Source organism: Pan paniscus, chromosome 10, assembly GCF_029289425.2.
Source record: "Pan paniscus chromosome 10, NHGRI_mPanPan1-v2.0_pri, whole genome shotgun sequence".
Taxonomy (NCBI): Eukaryota; Metazoa; Chordata; class Mammalia; order Primates; family Hominidae; genus Pan; species Pan paniscus.
The window spans coordinates 43823843-43848803 of record NC_073259.2 but is presented as its reverse complement, the minus strand read 5'-3'; the positions used below and the strand labels follow the sequence as shown (position 1 = coordinate 43848803).

General features: G+C 44.4%; 1 protein-coding gene across 1 annotated transcript in view; it reads right to left on the bottom strand.

The window, feature by feature from the left end:
- The window catches only part of FAM186A (family with sequence similarity 186 member A), a 72547-nt gene that overhangs the window by 13893 nt on the left and 33693 nt on the right, over positions 1-24961 (bottom strand). The window contains exons 2-4 of the mRNA XM_055095667.2: positions 22504-22723; positions 20114-20284; positions 9598-15625 (exon numbers count right to left, since the gene is read on the bottom strand). Coding sequence (XP_054951642.1) covers positions 9598-15625; positions 20114-20284; positions 22504-22723 — 6419 coding nt within the window. The remainder of the gene's footprint in view (positions 1-9597; positions 15626-20113; positions 20285-22503; positions 22724-24961) is intronic.

Here is a 24961-nt window from a genome sequence, read left to right as displayed (position 1 = left end):
CAATGGTGTGATCTTGGCTCACTGCAACTTCTGCCTCCCGAATTCAAGCGATTATCCTGCCTCAGCCTCCCAAGTAGCCAGCATTACAGGTGCACGCCATCATGCCCAGCTAATTTTTGTATTTTTAGTAGAGATGGGGTTTTGCCTTGTTGGCCAGGCTGGTCTCAAACTCCTGACCTCAGGTGATCTGCCTGCCTTGGCCTCCCAAAGTGCTGGGATTACAGGCATGAGCCACCGCGCCCAGCTCATCTTTTCTAATTTTACATCTTCCCTGTCATCTCTTCTCAGATATATTTCACCGATCATGAGGGAATACAATTCTAAAACTATATTTTAGCACTTAAATGTAGAATTCTTCACTTACAGAGGCTCTACAGAAATCTTTATTCAAAAACAGTTTATATTACTGTAGTATTTTTCTCTTACATATAATATTAGAATCTTCTTGACCTAGCCATCCTGGTCATAAAATTTTTAATCTTTCAGTATTTTATTTGATGTCGCATCTGTCTGTGATTTTGTTATTATAACATTAAATATTAGAGAAGAGCTTTCTGAAAGAATGAATTGATCCTCGATGGGATTAAGGTTATGATTGTATAAAGTCATATTTTTAAATGATTTTACTGAGACAGGTCAGATTATGCTACTTAGGTTCTCAAAGTCTTCAATAAATCTAAATGAATCCTAAAAATTGAGAAAGCGACCTGACGCAGTGGCTCATACCTGTAATCCCAGCACTTTGGGAGGCCAAGGTGGGCAGATCACAAGGTCAGGAGTTCGAGACCAGCCTGGCCAACATGCTGAAACCTGTCTCTACTAAAAATACAAAAATTAGCTGGGCGTAGTGATGTGCGTCTGTAATCCCAGCTACTCAGGAGGCTGATGCAGGAGAATTCCCTGAACCCAGGAGGCGGAGGTTGCAATGAGCTGAGATCGTGCCCCTGCACTCCAGCTTGGGCAACAGAGCAAGACTTCGTCTCAAAAAAAGAGATAAAATTGAGAGAAAGCTGTCAAAGAACTCCCTTCAAAAAGTACTAAGCCAGTGTAATATCATAGGGGAAATCTGCCAAACCTTAAAAGAACAGCTAATTTTACTATTAAATTGTTTCAGAGCACAAAAGATAAACTTCCACATTTTTTAATGATGCAAGCTTAAGATTATACCAAAACTTCACAAAGATAATACCATAAGAAGTAAACTGCCTGCCAAACTTAACTTATGAATATGAATGAGAAAAATCCTTAATAAAATATAGTGATTCTACAATATATTCAAAGAAGGAAAAAAAAAAATAGCCAGGCATGGCAGCGGCGTGCCTGTAATCCCAGCTACTCTGGAGGCTGAAACAGGCTGATGCAAGAGAATTGCTTGAACCTGGGAGGCAGAGGTTGCAGTGAGCTGAGATCATGCCACTGCACTCCAGCCTGGGCAACCGAGTGAGACTCTGTCTTAAAAAAAACAAAAACAAAACAAAACAAAGAAGGTTACATGTAGAACAAATAGGATTTATGCCAGGAATGCAATGATGGTTTAATATAACTACATTAATAGAACTAAGGAAAAAAAAAATCTCCTTTTTTTTTTTTTTTTTTTTAGAGAGAGAGTCTCGCTCTGTTGCCCAGGCTGGAGTGCAGTGGCATGATCTCGGCTCACTGCAACCTCTGCCTCCTGGGTTCAAGTGATTTTCCGGCCTCAGCCTCCCGAGTAGCTGGGACTACAGCTACATGCTACCACATCTGTCTAGTTTTGTTTGTATTTTTAGTAGAGACAGGGTTTCACCATGTTAGCCAGGATGGTCTCAATCTGATCTCGTGATCCACCCGCCTCAGCCTCCCAAAGTGCTGGGATTACAGGCGTGAGCCACCGCTCCTGACCTTTTTTTTTTTTTTTGAGACAATGTCTCGCTCTGTCACCCAGGGTGGAGTGCAGTGGCACAACACGATCATAACTCATCACATCCTTGAACTCCTGGGCTCAAGCAGTCCTCCTGTCTCAGTTTTCCAAATAGCTGGGACTACAGGTGCACACCACCAAGACTAGATAATTTTTTTTTTTTTTAAAGATGGAGTCAGGCTGGGTGCAGTGGCTGACAACTGTAATCCCAGCACTTTGGGATGCCAAGGTGGTAGGATCATTTGAGCCTAGGAATTCAAGACCAGCCTGGGCAACAGGAGACCCTATCTTTACAAAAAGTTTAAAAATTAGCCAGGTGTGGTGGTGCGTGCCTGTAGTCCCAGCTACTGGGGAGGCTGAAGTGGGAGGATAGTTTAAACCTGGGAAGGTGAGACTGCAGTGTACAGTGATCACGCCACTGCACTCCAGCACGGGCAACATAGTGAGACCCTATCTCAGGAAAAAAGAAAGATGGGGCCCCATGTGTTGTTCAGGCTGGTCTTGAAACTCCTGGCCTCAAGCAATCCTCCTGCCTTAGCTTCCCAAGGTGCTGTGATTACAAGCATAAGCCACCTTCCCAGCCCACATTTTCTTTAATACATGTGAAAATAAAGTGCTCAAATCACATTATTTAACAAAATTGAACATTCAGGGTTTTTTTGTTGTTGTTGCTGTTGTTGCTGTTTTCTGAGACAGAGTCTTGCTCTGTTGCCCAGGCTGGAGTGCAGTGGTGCAGTGGTGCGATCTTGGCTCATTGCAACCTCCGTCTCCCGGACTCAAGCAATTCTCATGCCTCAGCTTCCTGAGTAGCTGGGACTACAGCGAACCCAGCTAATCCATGGGTTTTTGTTTTCTCTCTCTTTTTTTTTTTCTTCTTTGAGACGGAGTCTCGCTCCTTCACCCAGGCTGGAGTGCAGTGGTGCAATCTCGGCTCACTGCAACCTCCACCTCCCGGGTTCAAGCCATTCTCCTGCCTCAGCCTTCAGAGTAGCTGGGACTACAGGCGCCCGCCACCATGCCCAGCTAATTTTTTGTATTTTTAGTAGAGACGGGGTTTCACTGTGTTAGCCAGGATAGTCCTCATTCTCCTGACCTCGTGATCTGCCTGCCTTGGCCTCCCAAAGTGCTGGGATTATAGGTGTGAGCCACCACACCCAGCCTTTTTTTTTTTTTTTGTAGAGATGGGGTTTCACCATGTTGGCCAGGCTGGTCTTGAACTCCTGGATTCAAGTGATTCACCACCTTGGCCTCCCAAAGTACTAGGATTACAGGATAAGCCACCACACCCAGCTGGTCTTTTTTTTTTTTTTTTTTCAAATTGAATTTGGTTTAATTCAACTTTTCTTTTTTATTTTAGTAAGTTCAACTTTTACTTTAGATTCAGAGGGTACATATGCAGGTTTGTTACATGGTTATATTGCATGATGCTGAGATTTGGGGTACAAATGATCCCATCACGCAGGTTATGACCATAGTACCCAATAGGTAGTTCTTCAAACCTTGTCCCACTTCCTCTCTCCCCTACTAGTGGTCCCCAGTGTCTGTTGTTCCCATCTTTATGTCCCTGTGTACCCAACATTTAGCTCCATTTATAAGCAAGAATGTTGGTATTTGGTTTTCTGTTCTTCTGTTAATTTGTTTAGGATAATGTCCTCCAACTGCATCCATTTGCTGCAAAGGACATGATTTTGTTCTTGTTTATGGCAGCATAGTATTCCATATGTTGTATATATACCACATTTTCTTTATCCAGTCCACCACTGGTGTGTACCTAGGTTGATTCCATGTCTTTGTGAATAATGCTGCAATGAGCAGACAAGTGCATGTGTCTTTTTGGTATAATAATTTATTTTCCTTTGAATATATACCCAGTAATGGGATTGCTGGGTCAAGTGGTAGTTCTATTTTAAGTTCTTTGAGAAATCTCAGCTGGGCATGTTGTCTCAGGCCTGTAATCCCAACATTTTGGGAGGCTGGGGCAGGAGGATAACTTGAGCCCAAGAGGATAACTTGAGCCCAGGAGTTCAAGACTAGCCTGGGAAACATAGTAAGACCCTATCCCTACAAAAAATTAAAAATTAAAAAATTAGCCAGGCATGATGGCATAGGCCTGTAGTCCCAGCTACTCGGAGGCTGATATGGGAAAATTGCGTGAACCCAGGAGATCTAAACTGCAGTGAGCCATCATTGCCCTGGGCAAGAGAGTGAGATCATGTCAAAAAACAAAACAAGGCCGAGCGCGGTGGCTCACGCCTGTAATCCCAGCACTGTGTGAGGCGAAGGCGGGTAGATCACCTGAAGTCAGGAGTTCGAGACCAGCCTGACCAATATGATGAAATTCTGTCTTTACTAAAAATACAAAAATTAGCCAGGGGTGGGCAACAAGAGCAAAACTTCGTCTAAAAAACAAAACAAAACAAAAAACAAAAACAAAACACCACCACCACCATAAAAACAAGAAGTCTTCAAACTACTTTCCACAGTGGCTGAGCTAATTTACATTCCCATTAACAGCGGATAAGCATTCCTTTTCTCTGCAGCCTTGCTAACATCTGTTAGCAAGGCTGAGGCAGGAGAATGGCTTGAACTCAGGAGGCAGAGGTTGCAGTGAGGTGAGATCGTGCCACTGCACTCCAACCTGGGCAACAGAGCAAAAACTCTGTCTCTAATACATAAATAAAAATAAAAAAAGAAACAGAATGGTATTTCCTAGGTTTTCTTCTAGGATTTGTATAGTTTGAGGTCTTACATTTAAATCTTTAATCCATCTCGAGTTAATTTTTGTATATGGTGAAAGGTAGGGATGCAATTTCATTCTTCTGCATATGGTCAGCCAGCTGTCCCTGCATCATTTATTGGACAGAGAGTCCTTTCCTCATTGATTGTTTTTGTTGACTTTGTCCACAATTAGATGATTGTGGGTATGGGGCTTTATTTCTGGGTTCTCTATTCTGTTCCATTGATCTATGTGTCTGTTTTTGTACCAGTACAATGTTGTTTTGGTTACTGTAGCCTTATAGTATAGTTTGAAGTTGGATAATGTAATATGCCTCCAGCTTTGTTGTTTTTGCTTAGGATGGCTTTGGCTATTTGGGCTCTTTTTTGGTTCCATATGAATTTTACAATAGCTTTTTCTAATGTAGTGAAAAATGACATTGGTAGTTTAATAGGAATATCATTGAATCTGTAGACTACTTTGAATAGTATTATATCATGCCATTGCACTCCAGCCTGGGGGACAAGAGCGAGACTTTGCCTCAAAAAAAAAAAAAATACAAAAGTTAGCCAGGCGTGGTGGCATGTGCCTATAGTCCCAGCTACTCAGGAGGCTGAGTAGAAGGATTCCTTCAGTCTGGGAGGCAGAAGTTGCAGTGAGCCAAGATTGCACCACTGTGCTCCAGCTGGGCGACAAAGCCAGACCCCGCCAAAAAAAAGAAGAAGAAAGGAAAGAAAGAAAGAGAGAGAGAGAAGGAAAGAAGGAAAGAAAGAAAGAAAGAAAGAAAGAAAGAAAGAAAGAAAGAAAGAAAGAAAGAAAGAAAGAGAAAGAAAGAAAAAAGTCATACAGAATGGAATGTAGTGGTGGCGCCATCTCAGCTCACTGCAATCTCTGCCTCCCGGGTTCAAGCAATTCTCCTGCCTCAGCCACCCAAGTATCTGGGATTACAGGCACACACCACCATGCCCAGCTAATTTTTGTATTTTTATTAGAGATGGGGTTTCATCATGTAGGCCAGGTGAACTCCTGACCTTGGGTGATCTGCCCACCTCAGCCTCCTACAGTGCTGGGAGATTAGAGGCATGAGCCACCGCACCCAGCCCTGTATCTGTTTTATACATTTATTTAAACATACAAAAATCACCGGGCGCGGTGGCTCACGCCTGTAATCCCAGCACTTTGGGAGGCCGAAGCGGGTGGATCACGAGGTCAGGAGATCGAGACCATCCTGGCTAACACGGTGAAACCCCGTCTGTATTAAAAATACAAAAAATTAGCCAGGCGTTGTGGTGGGCACCTGTAGTCCCAGCTACTCGGGAGGCTGAGGCAGGAGAATGGCGTGAATGAGGGAGGCAGAGATTGCAGTGAGTGGAGATCGCCCCACTGCACTCCAGCCTGGGCAGCAGAGCGAGACTCTGTTTCAAAAATAAAATAAAATAAAATAAACATACAAAAATCAAAATTTTGTGCATATGTGGTCACACATGCACACACACACACACACACACACACACACACACACAAACCCGAACAACAAAAAAAAGATGTATAATTGGCTTGGGTGACAGAGTAAGACTCTGTCTCAAAAAAAAAAAAATAGATATACCATATTCTTGGATAGGAAGACTCTATTAGTGAATATAAGCTAGGTTTTGCTATTTTAACAAAACTCCCAAGCCTCAGTGGCTTAAAACAACAAAAAAATTCACTTGTTGCTCATACTACGAATCCATCATGGCTTGGCAGGGAGTGAACTTCACTGTATTCTTTCAGGGACATGTGTAAAGGAACAACAATCACCTTGAACATTGTGGGTTACTATGCCAGAGGAAAAGGAAACTCTGTAGGTCATCAAACCAACAAAGACAAGCTCAGCACAGAAATAACATATCAATTCTGCTCACATCTCATTGACAAGTGCTGGCAAACAGCACTAATAAAGACCTCAAAGACTCAGCATCATAAAAATAAAACGAAAATAACAGAGACTGGAAGTGACTTATCAATAGGCAGATCAATAGAAAATAATAGCTGGGCGCGGTGGCTCACACCTGTAATCCCAGCACTTTGGGAGGCTGAGGCAGGTGGACCACCTGAGGTCAGGAGTTCGAGACCAGCCTGGCCAACATGGTGAAACCCCGTCCCTACTAAAAATACAAAAATTAGCTGGGCATGGTGGCACACACCTCCAGCTACTCTAGAGGCTGAGGGCAGGAGAATCGCTTGAACCCAGGAGGCAGAGGTTGCAGTGAGCCAAGATCGCGCCACTGCACTCCAGCCTGGGCAAAAGAGGGAGACTCCATCTCAAAAAAAAAAAAAAAATTCCCCGAAATAATAGGTTGGTAACTTCAAATGCAAATGTTAAGAATGGCAGGAAAATTGTTACCTGCCCTAATCCATTTCTGATATTTGCAACTTTTAAAAATCAGGACCAGGACCTGCTGCATGCTGCCTCCAGGTCACCCCAACAGCAAATTTGCCATGGCAACAACCTCCTACATAATCTGCCATCTCCCTTTGTTTCTTTTGTTTTGTTTTTTTGTTGTTTTTTTGAGACGACGGCACAGTCTTGCCTCACTGCAACCTCTGCCTCTCGGGTTCAAGCAATTCTTCTGCCTCAGCCTCCTGAGTAGCTGAGACTACAGGTGTGAGCCACAATGCCTGGTAATTTTTTTTTTTTTTTTTGAGATGGAGTCTCACCCCGTTGCCCAGGCTGGAGTGCAATGGCGCAATCTCTGCTCACTGCAACCTCCACCTCCCGGGTTCAAACGATTCTCCTGCCTCAGCGTCCGGAGTAGCTGGAGGTGTGTGCTACCATGCCCAGCTAATTTTTGTATTTTTAGTAGGGATGGGGTTTCACCATGTTGGCCAGGCTGGTCTCGAACTCCTGACCTCAGGTGGTCCGCCTGCCTCAGCCTCCCAAAGTGCTGGGATTACAGGTGCCCACCACGCCCAGCTAATTTTTGTATTTTTAGTAGAGAAGGGGTTTCACCATGTTGGCCAGCTGATTTTTTGTATTTTTTTTTAATAGAGATGAGGTTTCACCATGTTGGCCAGGGTGGTCTCGAACTCCTGACCTCAAGTAACCCATCTGCCTTGGCATCCCAAAGTGCTGGGGTTACAGGCATGAGCCACTGCACCCTGCCTGTATTTACTTGTTTTTTTTATTTGTCTTTTCTGTTTATTTTTTATTTTTTCCTGAGATGGAGTCTTGCTCTGCCCCGCTGGCTGGAGTCCAGCAGCTCAATCTCGGCTCACTGCAAGCTCTGCTTCCTGGGTTCAAGCAATTCTCCTGCCCAGCCTCCCAAGTAGCTGGGATTCCAGGCACGTGCCACCATGCCCGGCTAATTTTTGTAGTTTAGAAGAGATGGGGTTTCACCATATTGGCCAGGCTGGTCTCGAACTCACGAACTCGTGATCCACCTGCCTCGGCCTCCCAAAGTACTGTGATTACAGATGTGAGCCACCATGCGTGGCCATTTTTTTGTTTGTTTGTTTTTTTCATTAAAAATTTTTTTTGTGGGTACATAGTAGGTATATATATTTTGGGGGTACAGGAGATGTTTTGATACAGGCATGCAATGTGTAATAATCATATTAGGGTAAATGGGGTATCCATTGCATCAAGCATTTATCCTTTGTGTTACAAACAATCCAATAATCCAATTATACTCTGTTATTTTTAAATGTACAATTACATTATTATTGACTATAGTCACCCTGTTGTGCTTTCAAATGCTAAATCTTATTCATTCTTTCTATTTTTTTGTACCCATTAACCATCCCTACTTTCCCCCCACCCCCACTACCCTTTCTAGCCTATGGTAACCATCCTTCTCTTTTTTTTTTTTTCCTGAGACTGGGTCTTGCTCTGTCACCCAGGCTGGAGTGCAGTGGCGCGATCTTGGTTTACTGCAGTCTCAACCTCCTGGGGCTTGAGTGATCCTCCAAGCTCAGCTTCCTGAGTAGCTGGGACTACAGGCATGCACCATCATGCCCAGCTAATTTTTTGTATTTTTTGTAGAGACAGGGTCTCAATTTGTTGTCCAGGCTTGTCTCAAACCCCTGGGCTCAAGTGATCCTCCCCCCTCAGACTTCCAAAGTGCTGGGATTACAGGCGTGAGTCACTGCACCTGTCCCATCCTTCTACTCTTTATGTCCATTAGTTCAATTGCTTTAATTTTTAGCTCCCACAAATAAGTGAGAGCATGTGAAGTTTGTCTTTCTGTGCTCGGCTTATTTCACTTAATATAATGACCTCTAGTTCCATTCATGTTGTTGCAAATGGCAGGATCTCTTATTATTATTATTATTATTATTATTTTGAGACAGAGGCTGACTCTCTCACCCAGGCTGGAGTGTAGTGGCATGATCGGCTTATTGCAACTTACACCTCCCGGGTTCAAGCGATTCTCCTGCCCTAGCCTCTCAGGTAATCCTGGGATTACAGGTGCACGCAACCATGCCTGTCTCATTTTTGAATTTTTTGCAGAGATGGGATTTCGCCATGTTGGCCAGGCTGGTCTTGAACTCCTGGCCTCAAGTTATCCACCTGCCTCAGCCTCCCAAAGTGCTGGGATTACAGGCATGAGCCACTATGCCTGGTCTCATTCTTTTTTTATGCCATCTCCCATTTTAAAAATCATACGTTTCTGGTGAACCAAAAATGATGAAAGAAATTCAGAATAACTGGAAACTTTTGAAATTGATGTTTTGGAGACCAACCATGATCCACAAAATATACTTGGCATCTCCGCTGGAGATATATATGGATGAAATGGATCATGTTATATGTTATTTCTTATTTTCCAAAAAATATATCTCCTTTTGCTATCTTAAACAAGCTTCCTTCCCATAGACCTTATATAAGGCAGTCCTTTAGAACATATGGCCTGACAAATATGAATATACTTCTGGGACAATGACAGAAAATATTTGCAATCAGAACTAAACCAGAAAACTAGACATAAATAATTATATCTACCTGGCATACTGGATCAGCCTATAGGCAATGTACTTGCGGAATAAGTATCCCAACTGAACCGTGTCCATATGAAGTATCTCAATTATGAGAGTCCTAGCCTTTGTGTGTAGCTGTGAAGGGAGTCCACAAGTTTTTATAGCCTGATTTAATAGTATCAGGTTCTTCTTCTGAGCCTCCACATCAACAAAATACCTCTTTTCTTCAAGTTCTTGAGGAGAGGAAGGGGGCACCATTACTTTGGGTTTCTTGGTACCTGAAACTGAACTCAGTATCCAGGGTTTGTCTATAGGAGGGAATCGGGATTTCTGGTACCATTCCAAAGGTGAAATCTGTGATGTTTTGAGTAGAGTAGTGAGAGAAGATGGTGATGTTGTTGGCTTCATGGGAGTGAGAAGGGCCCTTTCATCAGTGTAAGGGGTTTGGTATACTGGTGTCCTATATTTGGTGAAATGGGACTGAAATGTTCTAAATGATTCTATAGCAAAAGTGTCTCGAAGTATCTGGGTTTCTTCGGAAGTGTTAGAGACCTCCGACATTTGGAACTTCTTAGTGGTGAAAGGAACTTGAGCTACCTTGAAATCTGGAGCACTAGGATGGATCAATACTGATTTAGATTTCAGAGAAGAAATAATTGCCAATCTTTTCTTAGCAACAGAAGGGGACCAACTTTTCTGGGGCTTTCCAGGGGCTGGGGACGGCCAGAGTGTGGGAGGATGTCTAGAGATGGGAGGGATCCATAATGAAGAAGCTCGCCCAGGAAGGGTCCATGTTGCCAGATGCTGCCCAGGGGTAGAAGGAGCCTGCAGATAGGGAGATTGCTCAGCAGTGGCAGGAGGCTGGAATTCCTGGAGCTGCTCAGAGAAGGTTAAGGGTCCAGATTCCAGGAGGTCCCCAGGGATGGAAGAGGCTTCAGGAACTAAGGGCTGCCCAGGAGAAAGAGGAGCCCAGAGACTTGGAATCTGTCCAGAAGTGGGTGGAACTCCAGCTATAAAGGGCAGCCCTGGAGTGGGAGGGGCCGGAGATATTGGGAGCTGCCCAGGGGTGGGAGGGGCCTGTGGTGCCGGTAACTGCGCAGAAGTGGATTGACCTCCGTATACCAGGGTCTGTCCAGAGGAACGAAGAGTCTGTGGTGCCCCAAGCTTCCCAGGCTCAGAAAGAATCCCCATTTCTAGGGGCTTCCCAGGGGCAAAGGGGCCTTGGTTGAGGGGAACCCTTGATATCTGCAAAGGAGTAGAAGAGACCCCGAATACAGAGGACTTCTCAGCAGTAGGAGCTGATGATGCCAGGGACAGCCTAAGGCTTGGAGACAATCTTGATATGATGGATTGCCCAGTGGGGAGAGAAGCCTTCGATTTCTGAAATGGTCTATGGGACCACTGGGCTTGCTTAAGGGTGAGGGGCGATCCCAAGGTATGGGCTTTATCTAAGGTGAGAAGAGCCCCTAACTTCAATAACTGTTGTTGAGCCTGTTCTAAGTTCATAGGGGACTCCAAAGCCTGGGTTTGCTCAGAGGTAAGAGTGACAGCTGACACCCAGGCATTTACTGGGGTGATGGGGACTCCCAGTGCCTGGGCCTGCTGAGGGGTGAGAGTGATCCCCTGAACCTGCGCCTGCTGAGGGGTGAGAGGGATCCCCAGGGCCTGGGCCTGCTGAGGGGTGAGAGGGATCCCCTGAGCCAGGGCCTGCTGAGGGGTGAGAGGGATCCCCAGGGCCTGCGCCTGCTGAGGGGTGAGAGGGATCCCCAGGGCCTGCGCCTGCTGAGGGGTGAGAGGGATCCCCTGAGCCTGCACCTGCTGAGGGGTGAGAGGGATCCCCAATTCCTGAGCCCGCTGAGGGATGGGAGGGATCCCCAGGGCCTGGGCCTGCTGAGGGGTGAGAGTGATCTCCTGAGCCTGTGCCTGCTGAGGGGTGAGAGGGATCCCCAGGGCCTGGGCCTGCTGAGGGGTGAGAGGGATCCCCAATTCCTGAGCCTGCTTAGGGGTGAGAGTGATCCCGAGAGCCTGCGCCTGCTGAGGGGTGAGAGGGATCCCCAATTCCTGAGCCTGCTGAGGGGTGAGAGGGATCCCCAGGTCCTGAGCCTGCTGAGTGGTGAGAGGCATCCCCAAGGCCTGGGCCTGCTGAGGGGTGAGAATGATCTCCTGAGTCTGCGCCTGCTGAGGGGTGAGAGGGATCCCCAGGGCCTGCGCCTGCTGAGGGGTGAAAGGGATCCCCAGAGCCTGTGCCTGCTTAGGGGTGAGAGGGATCCCCAGGGCCTGGGCCTGCTGAGGGGTGAGAGTGATCCCCAGGGCCTGGGCCTGCTGAGGGGTGAGAGTGATCTCCTGAGCCTGTGCCTGCTGAGGGGTGAGAGGGATCCCCAGGGCCTGGGCCTGCTGAGGGGTGAGAGGGATCCCCAATTCCTGAGCCTGCTTAGGGGTGAGAGTGATCCCGAGAGCCTGCGCCTGCTGAGGGGTGAGAGGGATCCCCAATTCCTGAGCCTGCTTAGGGGTGAGAGTGATCCCCAGGGCCTGGGCCTGCTGAGGAGTAAGAGGGATCCCCAGTTCCTGGGCCTGCTTAGGAGTGAGAGTGATTCCGAGAGCCTGCGCTTGCTGAGGGGTGAGAGGGATCCCCAATTCCTGGGCCTGCTGAAGGGTGAGAGTGATCCCCAGGGCCTGGGCCTGCTGAGGGGTGAGAGGGATCCCCAATTCCTGAGCCTGCTGAGGGGTGAGAGAGACCCCCAGGGCCTGGGCCTGCTGAGGGGTGAGAGGGATCCCCAAGTCCTGAGCCTGCTGAGGGGTGAGAGTGATCCCCAGGGCCTGGGCCTGCTGAGGGGTGAGAGGGATCCCCAAGTCCTGAGCCTGCTGAGGGGTGAGAGTGATCCCCAGGGCCTGGGCCTGCTGAGGGGTGAGAGGGATCCCCAGTTCCTGAGCCTGCTGAGGGGTGAGAGAGACCCCCAGGGCCTGAGCCTGCTGAGGGGTGAGAGGGATCCCCAGGGCCTGGGCCTGCTGAAGGGTGAGAGGGATCCCCAATTCCTGAGCCTGCTGAGGGGTGAGAGGGATCCCCAGGGCCTGGGCCTGCTGAGGGGTAAGAGGGATCCCCAATTCCTGGGCCTGCTGAGGGGTGAGAGGGATCCCTAGTTTCTGAGTCTGCTGAGTGGTGAGAGAGATCCCCGGGGCCTGGTCCTGCTGAGGGGTGAGAGTGATCCCTTGAACCTGGGTCTGTTGAGGGGTGAGAGGGATCCCCAGGGCCTGCGCCTGCTGAGGGGTGAAAGGGATCTCCAGGGCCTGGGCCTGCTGAGGGGTGAGAGGGATCCCTAGTTCCTGGGCCTGCTGAAGGGTGAGTGTGATCCCCTGAGCCTGGGCCTGCTGAGGAGTGAGTGTGATCCCCACTTCCTGGGCCTGCTGAGGTGTGAGATGAATGCATTTAGTGAGAGGCTGGCCAGAAATAGGAAGAGCTCCAGGCGGGGAGCATTGTAGGGAGGGGGGAGGTGTGATTGATATGGGCTCCCTTTCATCAGGAAGGTTCTCTAATGTCTTCAGATTCCTCTGAAACTCCTTTCCTTCATATGACCGCTGTACATCTTTCAATACACTCTTCCACCTGGGCGATAATGTCATTGGAGTTTGGATGACCATTTTTTCTAGCTCTTTAGGTTGTGTTTCCTTCATCTGCATCTGATCCTTTGTTTTGATCTGCCTTTCGAGGTCCTCTAGCCCTCTCTCTGGCTTCTGCTTTTCCTTCCCTTTCTCCCTTCTCCTGTGTGGCCCCAGATGTTTCGCTTCCTTCTGAATCTGCCTCATCTGTCCATTCTCCTTTTCCAAGAGCAACCCTTGTGTTTTCATTTTTTGGGTCCCTTCTTCCAGCCGCTGCAGGCTTGATTTTGGAAGCTCTTCTTCCTCCTGTCCTCTTTGCTTTTGCTTCTCCTCTTGCTCAGCCTGCTTTGGAGTTCCCTGTTTTTGCTCTTCCTTCCACATCTCTTCTTCCTGCCACTGTTTCTGGCTCTGTTGTTCTTGCTTTCCCTCCTTCATCTGGAGCCACGCCTTTTTTTCTTCCCAATTCTCACTTATCTTCTCGTAGTGCTCCTTCAAGAGATTTCTTTCTTCCAGCAACTGCTGTTTGAGACTGATGCCAGACATTTGTTCTTGACCCTCTTGCAAATATTGCTCCTGCCTTTGTTCTTCCTTCTCCTTGTGGTCTTTCTGTACTGTTGAGACTGTTGGAATATCTCTTTCACTTTCTATTTCAGCCAAGATCATTTGTATTAAATTGTTAATTACTGGATCTGTGCTCTCATATGAGAGGAGGGTACTGCTTTCAGATTTTGCACTAATTGGTGACTTCTGAAAATGCAATCCTGGCATAAATGAGGCCACCTTTTTTTGTTTTATAGGTTTCTCTCCAACTTGTTCTTCCTTTTTTGTATCTTTGTATTTTCTCAAGATTTTAGTCACAGTTTCAGCCACTTTTTGGAAATATTCCTCCATTTTTGCCTTTATGATTCCTAATTTTTCAGCTTCTGCTCTTTTTAATAACTCCTCTTCCTTCGGAACAGTCTTTTTGTCAAAAGCCTTTCCTATGTTATCAATTTTATGTTTTAGGAAAGCCATTATGGCTTCCTGAAATTCTTCGTGGTTACTCTGTTCACTTTTGCCATCTGGACTTTCTAGAACTCTGGTAGATTCTGAAGTCTCTTTAGCCACTCTTGAGAGTGATTTAACAAGTTGATGAGACTTGACTTGTTTGGTCAACTCTTCCTTCTCTTCAGTTTTTTCTTCTTTGCTTGTGATAGTTCCTGAAGAGATATGGTGTTTCTTTCCTTTTATTTTTCCTTTCTGTGGCTCAGCGGTATCATCAAATTGGATCATACTGAGTGGCTCCACTGGGCTTCTAATTTCACCTTTGCCCTCTTTGTCCAATGACTCAGTGGTGGGTTCCACTTTAATCTCTGCTGCAGTTGGACGTTTGTCAAATGGAGATTCACGTTTGACCTTCCTAAATTGCTCCAACATCATCATACTTGTTCCACTTTTGCCACCTTGGCTCTTTGTTTCAGTTAAAGAGAGATGTTTTCTTTTTGCTTCAGTGGGTGACTTTGATTTATCTTCAGAAAAGGATTTCATTTCTTTTCTTTTCTTTTTCAGTACTTGTAGCTCATAGTATTGACTAGGTTTGGCCTCTGAGACTTTCTGTCCACTTTTATTATCACTCAGATTTGGTCCAGAGGTCTCATATACATATGTGCCTTTTGTGTGCCTTCTTTTCCATGATTGATACTCATCAGTCTCATCTTCCTGATAGACATCACCTTTCTTCAATGGTACGTTATCTTTAGTGCTGTCTTCAGAAATATCTTCAGAAGCAACAGGTTGCTGTCGTAGTTCAGTTAAATCTGGAGTTCTTTCAGCTTGGGCTGTATATGAAATAGTGGAGCCCCATTTTATCCCGGAGTCCTTGGTCTCTTTTCTTTGGACTTCATCTACAATATTTTCAAGTTCCTTGTCTAAAATATTGTCCATATTGTCCTCAGTATCACCAACTTTGATAATCGCCCTGGATGACTGTGGAGAAGGTCCAGGTAACACTTTCAAGGTTGATGATGTGGACAATTTTGCATATAGTTGTTCTATAACAATTTTGGATCGAATAAGTTGTTCACATTTTTCTTCTGCATCTTGAAGTTTCTGCTGAAGCATTTCATTTTCGTTACTGAGATCTCGTATTATCTTCAGAGAGAGCTCCTTTTCTGCTTCACTTGTCTCATGTGCATACACAGTGGAACTTTGGAAGTTAACACATTTTAATTCATCATTTAGCATACTCAAAGCTTTAGAAAGGTTTACTATTGTTGATGATATATATTTAATAGCATTGTTTTCCAATGTACTGAACATTGTGGTGCCTATGAGTTCCTGTAGCATACCTTGGATTTCTGAAACCTTTGTATTTGTTGCAAGTTGATCACTAATCATCTGATCTGGTCTTAAAGCACGGGCTGTTGAAGGTCGTTTTATAACTCTTTCTTTCCAAGATTTCCATAGAGTACCTCTAGATACTGAAGAAAAAAACATAAAACAGTGAGATTGCATTTTTTTCTTTTGCATTGTGTTCTATCTATGTTTAAACCTAAGGAATTTAGCCTAGATTAACTATAACTAATTAAATATAAGATAAAGATTAATCTGAAAACTTTAGCTCTAAAATAAACAGTATTATTTTTATAGGAATGACTGTTTTCACATAATCACCTAGAAGTTTTTCTTTCTTTTTTGTTGAGAGGGGATCTCCTTGTTTCCCAGGCTGGAGTGCAGTGGCACGATTACTGCAGCCTCAACTTCCTGGGCTCAAACAATCCACCCACCTCAGCCTCCCTGCCTGAGTTGCTGGTGTTACAGGTGCAAGCCACAGTACCTGGCAATCACCTAGAACTTCTGCCTCCAGAGTTTAGGACATGAACTCAGCTGTGACCTCAACTTAATTTTAGTTACAAGTTTGGGGTTAGATATAATGTATCTAAGACAAGGCCAGGGCTTGGTGGTTCATGCCTGTAATTCCAGCACTTTGGGAGACCTGGATGGGCAGATGACCTGAGGTCAGGAGTTCAAGACCAGCCTGACCAATATGGTGAAACCCTGTCTCTACTAAAAATACAAAAATTAGCCAGGTGTGATGGCGCATGCCTGTAATCCCAGCTACTCAAGAGGCTGAGGCAGGAGAATCACTTGAACTCGGGAGGTGGAGGTTGCAGTGAGCCGAGATTGCGCCACTGCACTCAAGCCTGGGTAAAAGAGTGAGACTTCGTCTCAAAATACATACATACATACATACATAAAATAAAATAAAAGATGTAATTCAAGACAAAACTTTTCTCTGGTTTTGGTTATGCTAGTGCTTTCCACTTTCTTTCTCAGATTCCTGTCTCTCTTTTCTCTTTTTTCTGAATCAAAGCTTGCCTTGGTTCTTTCAAAAGTGTCATAAATTAACAGATAAAAAAGACACACATTTGGCCAGGCGCAATGGCTCATGCCTGTAATCCCAGCACTTTGGGAAGCTGAGGCAAGTGGATCACTTGAGGCCAGGAGTTCGTGACCAGCCTGGCCAATATGGTGAACTCTACTAAAAAAACAAAAATTAGCCAGGCATGGTGGCGCATGCCTGTAGTCCCAACTACCTGGGAGGCTGAGGCAGGAGAACCACTTGAACCTGGGAAGCGGCGGTTGCAGTGAGCCGAGATCACACCACTGTACTTCAGCCTGGGCAACAGAGTGAGACTCTGTCTGAAAAAAAAAAAAAAAAAAAAAGACACACATTTGAAAAGATTTGCAGAATGTCTGAGTGAGAAAATCAGCAATCTTTTTCTTCCCAAAAGGCAAAGATAAAACAGGGCAAAATTGCCAAAACAACTATTTTAGGACTTTGAAATTGACCAAAGGCATACAACACATTGAGAAGCATTTATTCACGAAAAACTACTGAACCTCAGTAACAAACAGGGAAAGTTTGCAAACTTGGAGTCGCGTCCATCCTCAACCGCCAGATCCATGGCCTGGAACTTCTACCAGAGTGAGGCAGGCTGTGGGGACTGACAACTCTACTGCCTACAGGGATGATTTGACTTGGAGCAAAGCCTGGAAAAGCCCATGCCTAGTGGCATTGTCGGCTGAGGCAGGAGAATCGCTGAACCCAGGAGGCAGACATTGCAGTGAGCCGAGATCACGCCACTGCACTCCAGCCTGGGTGACGGAGTGAGACTGTCTCAAAAATAAATAAATAAATAAATAAATGAAAAGAAATCATACAAAGTATGTTTCCCAATTGCAATGGAATCTACATATATATAAGGATTATATATAATGTCATACTAATTCTTCTGCCTCTCTTATTGAACCCTGAGTGATACGAGTTCTTAGTACAATACTAAAATCATGATTCATAAAAAAAATTGATACATTTATTGGATTTCATCAACATTAAACACTTTTAGGCTTCAAAAACACCACTAAGAAAATGAAAAGACAAGTCATAGGCAGGGAGAAAATATTTGCAAATCACTTTTCTGATAAAGGACTTATATCCAGCCAGGTGTGGTGACTCATGCCTATAATCCCAGAACTTTGGGAGGCTGAGGCAGGAGGATCATTTGAGCTCAGGAGTTTGAGACTAGCCTGGACAACACGATGAGACTCTGTCTCTACAAAAAGTTTTTAAAAATTAGCTGAGTGTGGTAGCACACACCTGTAGTCCCAGCTACTCAGGAGACTGAGGCAGGAGGATCCCTTGAGCCCAGGAATTCCAGGCGGCAGTGTACTATTATTGTACCAATGCACCCCAGCTTGGACGACAGAGCAAAATCCTGTCAAAAAAAAAAAAAAAACCTATATCCAGAAGCTGTAAAGAAATGTTAAAACTCGGCCAGGCGCAGTGGCTCATGCCTATAATCCCAGCACTTTGGGAGGCCGAGGAGGGTGGATCACGAGGTCAGGAGTTCAAGATCAGCCTGGCCAAGATGGCGAAATTCCATCTCTGCTAAAAATACAAAAATTAACCATGCGTGGTGGCATGCGCCTGTAATCCCAGCTACTCGGGAGGCTGAGGCAGGAGAATCGCTTGAACCCAGGAGGTGGAGGTTGTAGTGAGCTGAGATCGCACCACTGCACTCCAACCTGGGCGACAGAGTAAGACTCTGTCTCAAAAAAAAAAGTTAAAACTCAATTTCAAAAATGGGCAAGTACTTGAATAGATATTTCACCAAAAAATGTACAGAAATAGCTTAATAAGCACATGAAACATGCTCAGTATCATTTGCCATTAGGAAAATGCAAACCAAAACCACAGTGAGATACCACTTCACAGGTACTAGGAAGGCCATAATAAAAAAAAAGACAGACAGAGGCCGGGTGCCTCTAATCCCAGCACTTTGGGAGGCAGAGGCGGGTGGATCACCTGAGGTCAGGAGCTTGAGACCAGCCTGACCAACATGGAGAAACCCCATCTCCACTAAAAATACAAAATTAGCAGGGCATGGTGACACGTGCCTGTAATCCCAGCTACTAGGGAGGCTGAGGCAGGAGAATCGCTTGAACCCGGGAGGTGGAGGTTGCAGTGAACTGAGATCACGCCACTGCACTCCAGCCTGGGCAACAAGAGTGAAACTCCATCTCAAAAAAAAAAAAAAGACAGACAATAACAAGTGTTGTTGAGGAAATGGAGAAATTGGAACCTGTGTACATTGCTGATGAGAGTGTAAAATGGTACAGTCACTTTGGAAAACAGTTAAGAGTTTCTTTAAAAGTTAAACATAAACTTACCATATGTCCTAGCAATTCGACTCCTAGCTATCTAACCCCCCCAAAAAATGGGTAAATAATGGCATTATTTATAAAAGCCCCAAAGTGGAAACAATTCATATGTATATCAACTGGTGAATGGGTAAACAAAATGTGGTATATCCAAACAACTGTGTAAACTAACAATGAAAATAAATTACCAAAATGCCCTATAACATGGCTGAATTTCAAAAACATTATGCTAGTTGAAAGAAAATAGACAGAAAATACCACATACAATATGATTCTGTTTGTGTGAAATATCCAGATAAAACAAATGTAGTGTGAGAGAAAATACATTAGTGACTGTGTGGTGCTGCTGATGGGTATAAGGACTGACTATAAATTAGTATGAGGGATCTTTTCGGGATAATGGAAATGTTCTAAAATTAGATTGTTGGCCGGGTGCTGTGACTCACACCTGTAATCCCAGCACTTTGGGAGGCCAAGGCTGGTGGATCATTTGAGGTCAGGAGTTTGAAACCAGTCTGGCCAACATGGTAAAATCCCTGTCTCTACTAAAAATACAAAAAATTAGCCAGGCGTGGTGGCAGGTGCCTGTAATCCCAGCTACTCGGGGAGCTGAGGCACAAGAATCGCTTGAACCCAAGAGGTGGAGGTTGCAGTGAACTGAGATCTGGCCACTGCACTCCAGCCTGGGTAACCACTGCACTCCAGCCTGGGTAACAGAGTGATACCCTGTCTCAAAAAAAAATTAAATTAATAAATAAATTTAAAATAAATAAAAATAAAATTAGATTGTGGTGATAAATGCACAACTCTGTAAATACACAGAAAATCATTTAATTGTACACTTAACATGTATGCACATTATACCTCAATAAAGCTGTTTTGTTTTTGGCTGGGTGCAGTGGCTCACGCCTGTAATCCCAGCACTTTGGAAGGCCGAGGCAGGTGGATAATTTGAGGTCAGGAATTTGAGACTAGCCTGGCCAACATGGTGAAACCCTGTCTTTACTAAAAATACAAAAATTAGCCAAGCGTGGTGGTACACGTCTGTAGTTCCAGCTACTCTGGAGGCTGAGGCAGGAGAATCACCTGAAACCTGGAGGTGGAGGTTGCATTGAACTGAGATCAGGCCACTCACTGCACACCAGCCTGGGTGACAGAGCGAGACTGAAAAAAAAAAAAGTTGTTTCTTTAAGAAAAAGTCAAATTCCGTCTACTCCAGCTCCAAAATCATAAAGCACCCTTACATATTTTTTTCTTTTGTTTCTTCTTTTCGTCGAGGAAAGATGTACTAAATCTGCTTAGTATCTTGACATTGTTCTCAATAGTTTTTAACGTGTCCGGTAACAACTCCATTTGTGCTATCCAGTGGTAGTGTTCATCAACATCCATTAGAGTCATCTCAGACAAAACATCATCTTGAAGAGAGTAAAAAAAAAATCATTTTTGTGCAGAAAAATAAATAACTATAGCTACATAGGCTTATAATATTGGGTAACTACTCAATACAGTAATATTGGGGAATATAGGTATCTCACACTTACTGCCATTCTGAGGCTTTTCTCTATGAAGAAATTAAAAAGGAAGAAACTTGGAATAGAAGGCTAAATAGTAAGTCTTAGACATAAAGACATGAATCAGATTAAAAAGTGTCTATTTGGTTTGGTACCTAAAATGTGTGTGTGTGTGTGTTTTGTTTTGTTTTGTTTTGTTTTGAGGCAGAGTCTTGCTTTGTTGCCTAGGCTGGAGTGCGGAGGCGCAATCTCCACTCACTGCAACCTCTGCCTCCCAGGTTCAAGCGATTCTCCTGCCTCAGCCTCCCGAGTAGCTGGGATTACAGGCATGTGCCGCCATGCCCAGCTAATTTTTGTATTTTTAGTAAAGACGGGGTTTCACCATGTTGGCCAGGCTGGTCTTGAACTCCTGACCTCAGGTGATCTGCCTGCCTCAGCCTCCCAAAGTGCTGGGATTACAGGCATGAGCCACCACACCCGGCCTATGTGTGTGTGTTTTAATATTGGAGATCTAAGCCCCAATTAACTCATTTGGCAAGTTTATCCAGTTGTCTTTTTTTTTTTTTTTTTTTTTTAAGAATGAGTCTGGCTCTGTCACCCAGGCTGGAGTGCAGTGGTGCAATCTCAGCTCAGTGCAACCTCTACCTCCCAGGTTCAAGCGATTCTCCTGCCTCAGCCTCCCTAGTAGCTGGGACCAGAGGTGTGTGCCACCACACCCAGCTACTTTTTGAATTTTTAGTAGAGATGGGGTTTCACCATGTTGGCCAGGCTGGTCTCAAACTCCTGACCTGGGGTGATCTGCCAGCCTCGGCCTCCCAAAGGAGCTGGGATTACCAGCATGAGCCACCGCGCCCGGCCATTATCCAGTATTTCTAACCCTCGCTGCATGAAATTTCTAGCAACAAAATAAAATTCCCTTTTTTGATATTCTTAGTTTATTCATTCTTGTTGTTGTTGTTGTTGTTGTTGTTGTTGTTTTGGAGACAGTCTCACTCTGTCACCCAGGCTGGAGTGCAGTGGCACGACCTTGGCTCACTGCAATCTCCACCTCCCGGGTTCAAAGAGTACTCCTACCTCAGCCTCCCGAGTAGCTGGGAATAGAGGCATATGCCGCCACACCCAGCTAATTTTTTGTATTTTAGTAGAGACGAGGTTTCACCGTGTTGCCCAGGCTGGTCTTGAACTCCTGAGCTCAGGCAATCCACCTGCCTTGGCCTCCCAAAGTGCTAGGATTACAGGCGTGAGCCACCGCACCTGGCCAGTTTATTCATTCTTTCATTCAACCAGTGTCTACTCTGACGTGTGCTATTCTAGATGCTGTGGATACAACATTAAGTAAAACAAGTTCCCTAACTTCATACTGCTTACCTTCTGGTGAAAGGAGAGAGAGAAAAGGTTAATTATATAGGAAGTCAGATACTAATGCTATAGACAAAAATAAAGAAAGGTAGGCCGGGCGCAGTGGCTCATGCCTGTAATCCCAGCACTTTGGGAAGCCAAGGCAGGTGGATCATTTGAGGTAGGAGTTCAAGACCAGCCTGGCCAACATGGTGAAACCTTGTCTCTACTAAAAATACAAAAATTAGCCGGGCGTGGTGCTGCATGCCTCTGGTCCCAGCTACTAGGGAGGCTGAGGCAGGAGAATCGCTTGAGCCTGGGAGGCGGGAGTTGCCGTGAGCTGAGATCGTGCCACTGCACTCCAGTCTGGGTGACACAGTGAGAACCTGTCTCAAAAAAAAAAAAAAGGGTAAAGTGTAAGGAAAAGTGCCAGGTGGTAGGGAATGGGGATGGTCAGAGAACATCTCATTTCAAAGTGGAATTTAAGCAGGGAATGAGCCATGTGTCCATTTGGTGGAAGATGCTCCAGATAAGGGAATAGTATGCATAAAGACACTGCTGGCATGCTTTAAAAAAAGCAAGGAGGCCAGCATAGCTGGCACTAAGTGAATAAGCCTATATTTTTCCTATTTTATTCCTACTGGAATAGAGGATAACCATTCTCTGAATAACCTCCTTAGTCTTTTCTTCTTTAATCTGATTAATCCTTCAAAATTTACTTATATATTCTCTTCTCTTTTTCATTAACTTTATGGTTTTCCTCTGAACCGCTTCTGTAAACTTACTCCATTCTTCCAACCAGGCCAGAATGTTGGCAAGAGTCTTTTCTCTTATTTCAATAGTCTTAGCATAAGTAGCCATTTTCTCAAGAAAATTGGTTCTCTGTTTTTTCTTATGTTCTGTAAGGGAGACATTCCTTTCAGAGGACGAGTTAAAAACAAGAGTATAGCGAGTCATTATCCGATGCACATTGTTCATTATTTCACTCAGCTGCATATCAATGTCCTGTCAGAATAAGAAGGGGGCATGTATTAATCTTCAGTTTGAAAAGAAGCTTTGGTCATCTTTCTTCTCAGAACGTCAGTGACAGTTAATTGAAAGCTATCCAATTAAAGTCTTGCTAATTCTAGCTTTTATTGTGAGTCTCAAATTTTCCCTCTTAAAAAAAAAATTCCTTTTTCTGCCTTCATCATCCTAGCAATGCTATGATATAATGGAAAGAGCATTGGGTTTGAAGCCATATCTGGATCTTAACTCTAGGTCTTTCATTAAAATGACTTTTAATAAATCACGGTATGTCTGAGCTCCCTCTGCCGCCTCTGTAAAATGATGGAGATACTAAATACACAGTGGATGTGAAGTGTATAAAATTTGTGAAAGTGCTTTATAAGCTGTAGCTGCTAAGAAAAAAAAGAAAGAAAGAAAGAAAGAAAGAAAAAGAAAACAGAAAAAAATGCAAGTTGCTTCTTTTTTCCTTTCTTACCTGGAAAGCAGTTATCAGACTATGCCTCAAACATACTTTTCTTTCATTATCTCCTTTGCTCAAGAATCTTACCACTTATTAGCTTAGTACATTGAGTATATGGGGAAGAAAAAGAATTTTATCAGCAAATCTCTTTTCTTCACTCTATCCTAGAAATTTTTTACGGATGTAATTACTACCTCATATATGGCACTTGGAAATTTGTGAAATCATTTTTGGTTGTCATAATAATTGTGAGGATGGACTACTGGCATTTAGTAGAGGGTACTAAGGAATGCTAGCCCACCCTACAGTGCAGTGGACAGTATCACACAGTGAAGAACTGTTTCAAATCCTGTGTGATTTTTGTGTGTCTCACCGGAATTCATGTAGGAAAAAAAAAATCTGTTTATAATTATCCAAGCCTTAAACCAAACTCCTTTTAAAATATAAACACAAGGCTGGGTGCGGTGGCTCACGCCTGTAATCCCAGCACTTTGGGAGGCTGCGGAGGGCAGATCGCGAGGTCAGGAGATCGAGACCATCCTGGCCAACACGGTGAAACCCTGTCTCTCCTAAAAAAAAATACAAAAAATTAGCTGGGCGTGGTGGCGGGTGCCTGTAGTCCCAGCTACTGGGGAGGCTGAGGCAGGAGAATAGCATGAACCCGGGAGGTGGAGCTTACAGTGAGCCGAGATCACGCCACTGCACTCCAGCCTGGGCGACAGAGCGAGACACTGTCTAAAAATAAATAAATAAATAAATAAATAAATAAAAATAAAAATAAAAATAAAATAATATAAAATATAAACACAGACCAAGAGCAGTGTCTCACGCCTGTAATCCAAGTGCTTTGGGAGACCAAAGCGGGAGGATCTCTGGAAGCCATGCATTCGAGACCAGCCTGGGTGACAAAGTGAGATCCTGCCTCTAAAAAATAAAATTTTTTTTGGCCAGGCATGGTGGCTCATGCCTGTAATCCCAGCACTCTGGGAGGCCGAGGTGGGTGGATCACCTGAGGTCAGGAGTTCGAGACCAGCCTGGCCAGCATGGTAAAACCCCGTCTTTACTAAAAATACAAAAAATAGCCAGGCATTGTGGTGGATGCCTGTGATTCCAGCTACTCAGGAAGCTGAGGCAGGAGAATGTCTTGAACCCAGGAGGTAAAGGTTGCAGTGAGCCGAGATCGCGCCATTGCCCTCCAGTCTGGGCAACAAGAGTGAAACTCTGTCTCAAAAAAAAAAAAAAAAAAAAAATTAACACCATGTGTTTTTTGCCCAATTTAATGATACACTGCAATTTCCAGGAATACAAATACTACGTAAATCAATAAAAAAAGTTCTTTAAAATTTCTTCAAGAAAATTTCACCATTCTGGAACACCACAATACCAACAGCAATGCACTAGTGATAATAGTATTTAGTGCCAGTACAATAAAACTGAATTTGTATCAGCCTCCATTTGTATCTTTCATATTTATTTTAATTTTATGTATCAACGCAAGCCTCGGTCTACTTCTAGTGAAGTTTGACCTAGGATTTACACACTGAAATGCATGTTATTATAAATTGCTTTCCTTTTACTTATACTCACACATATTAATTTTTAAAGTATAGGTAGTTTATCTATGAATATCATTTTAGAGGAATAAAGAGAATGTTAAAAATATTTTTTAAAGGCACAGTAAATCTGACAGTTAAGAACCACTGGTTCACCCCTTCCAACTTTATTATTCTTTCATTTTGGCTTCAGACAAACTGAACTTTCTCTACAGTCCGTAT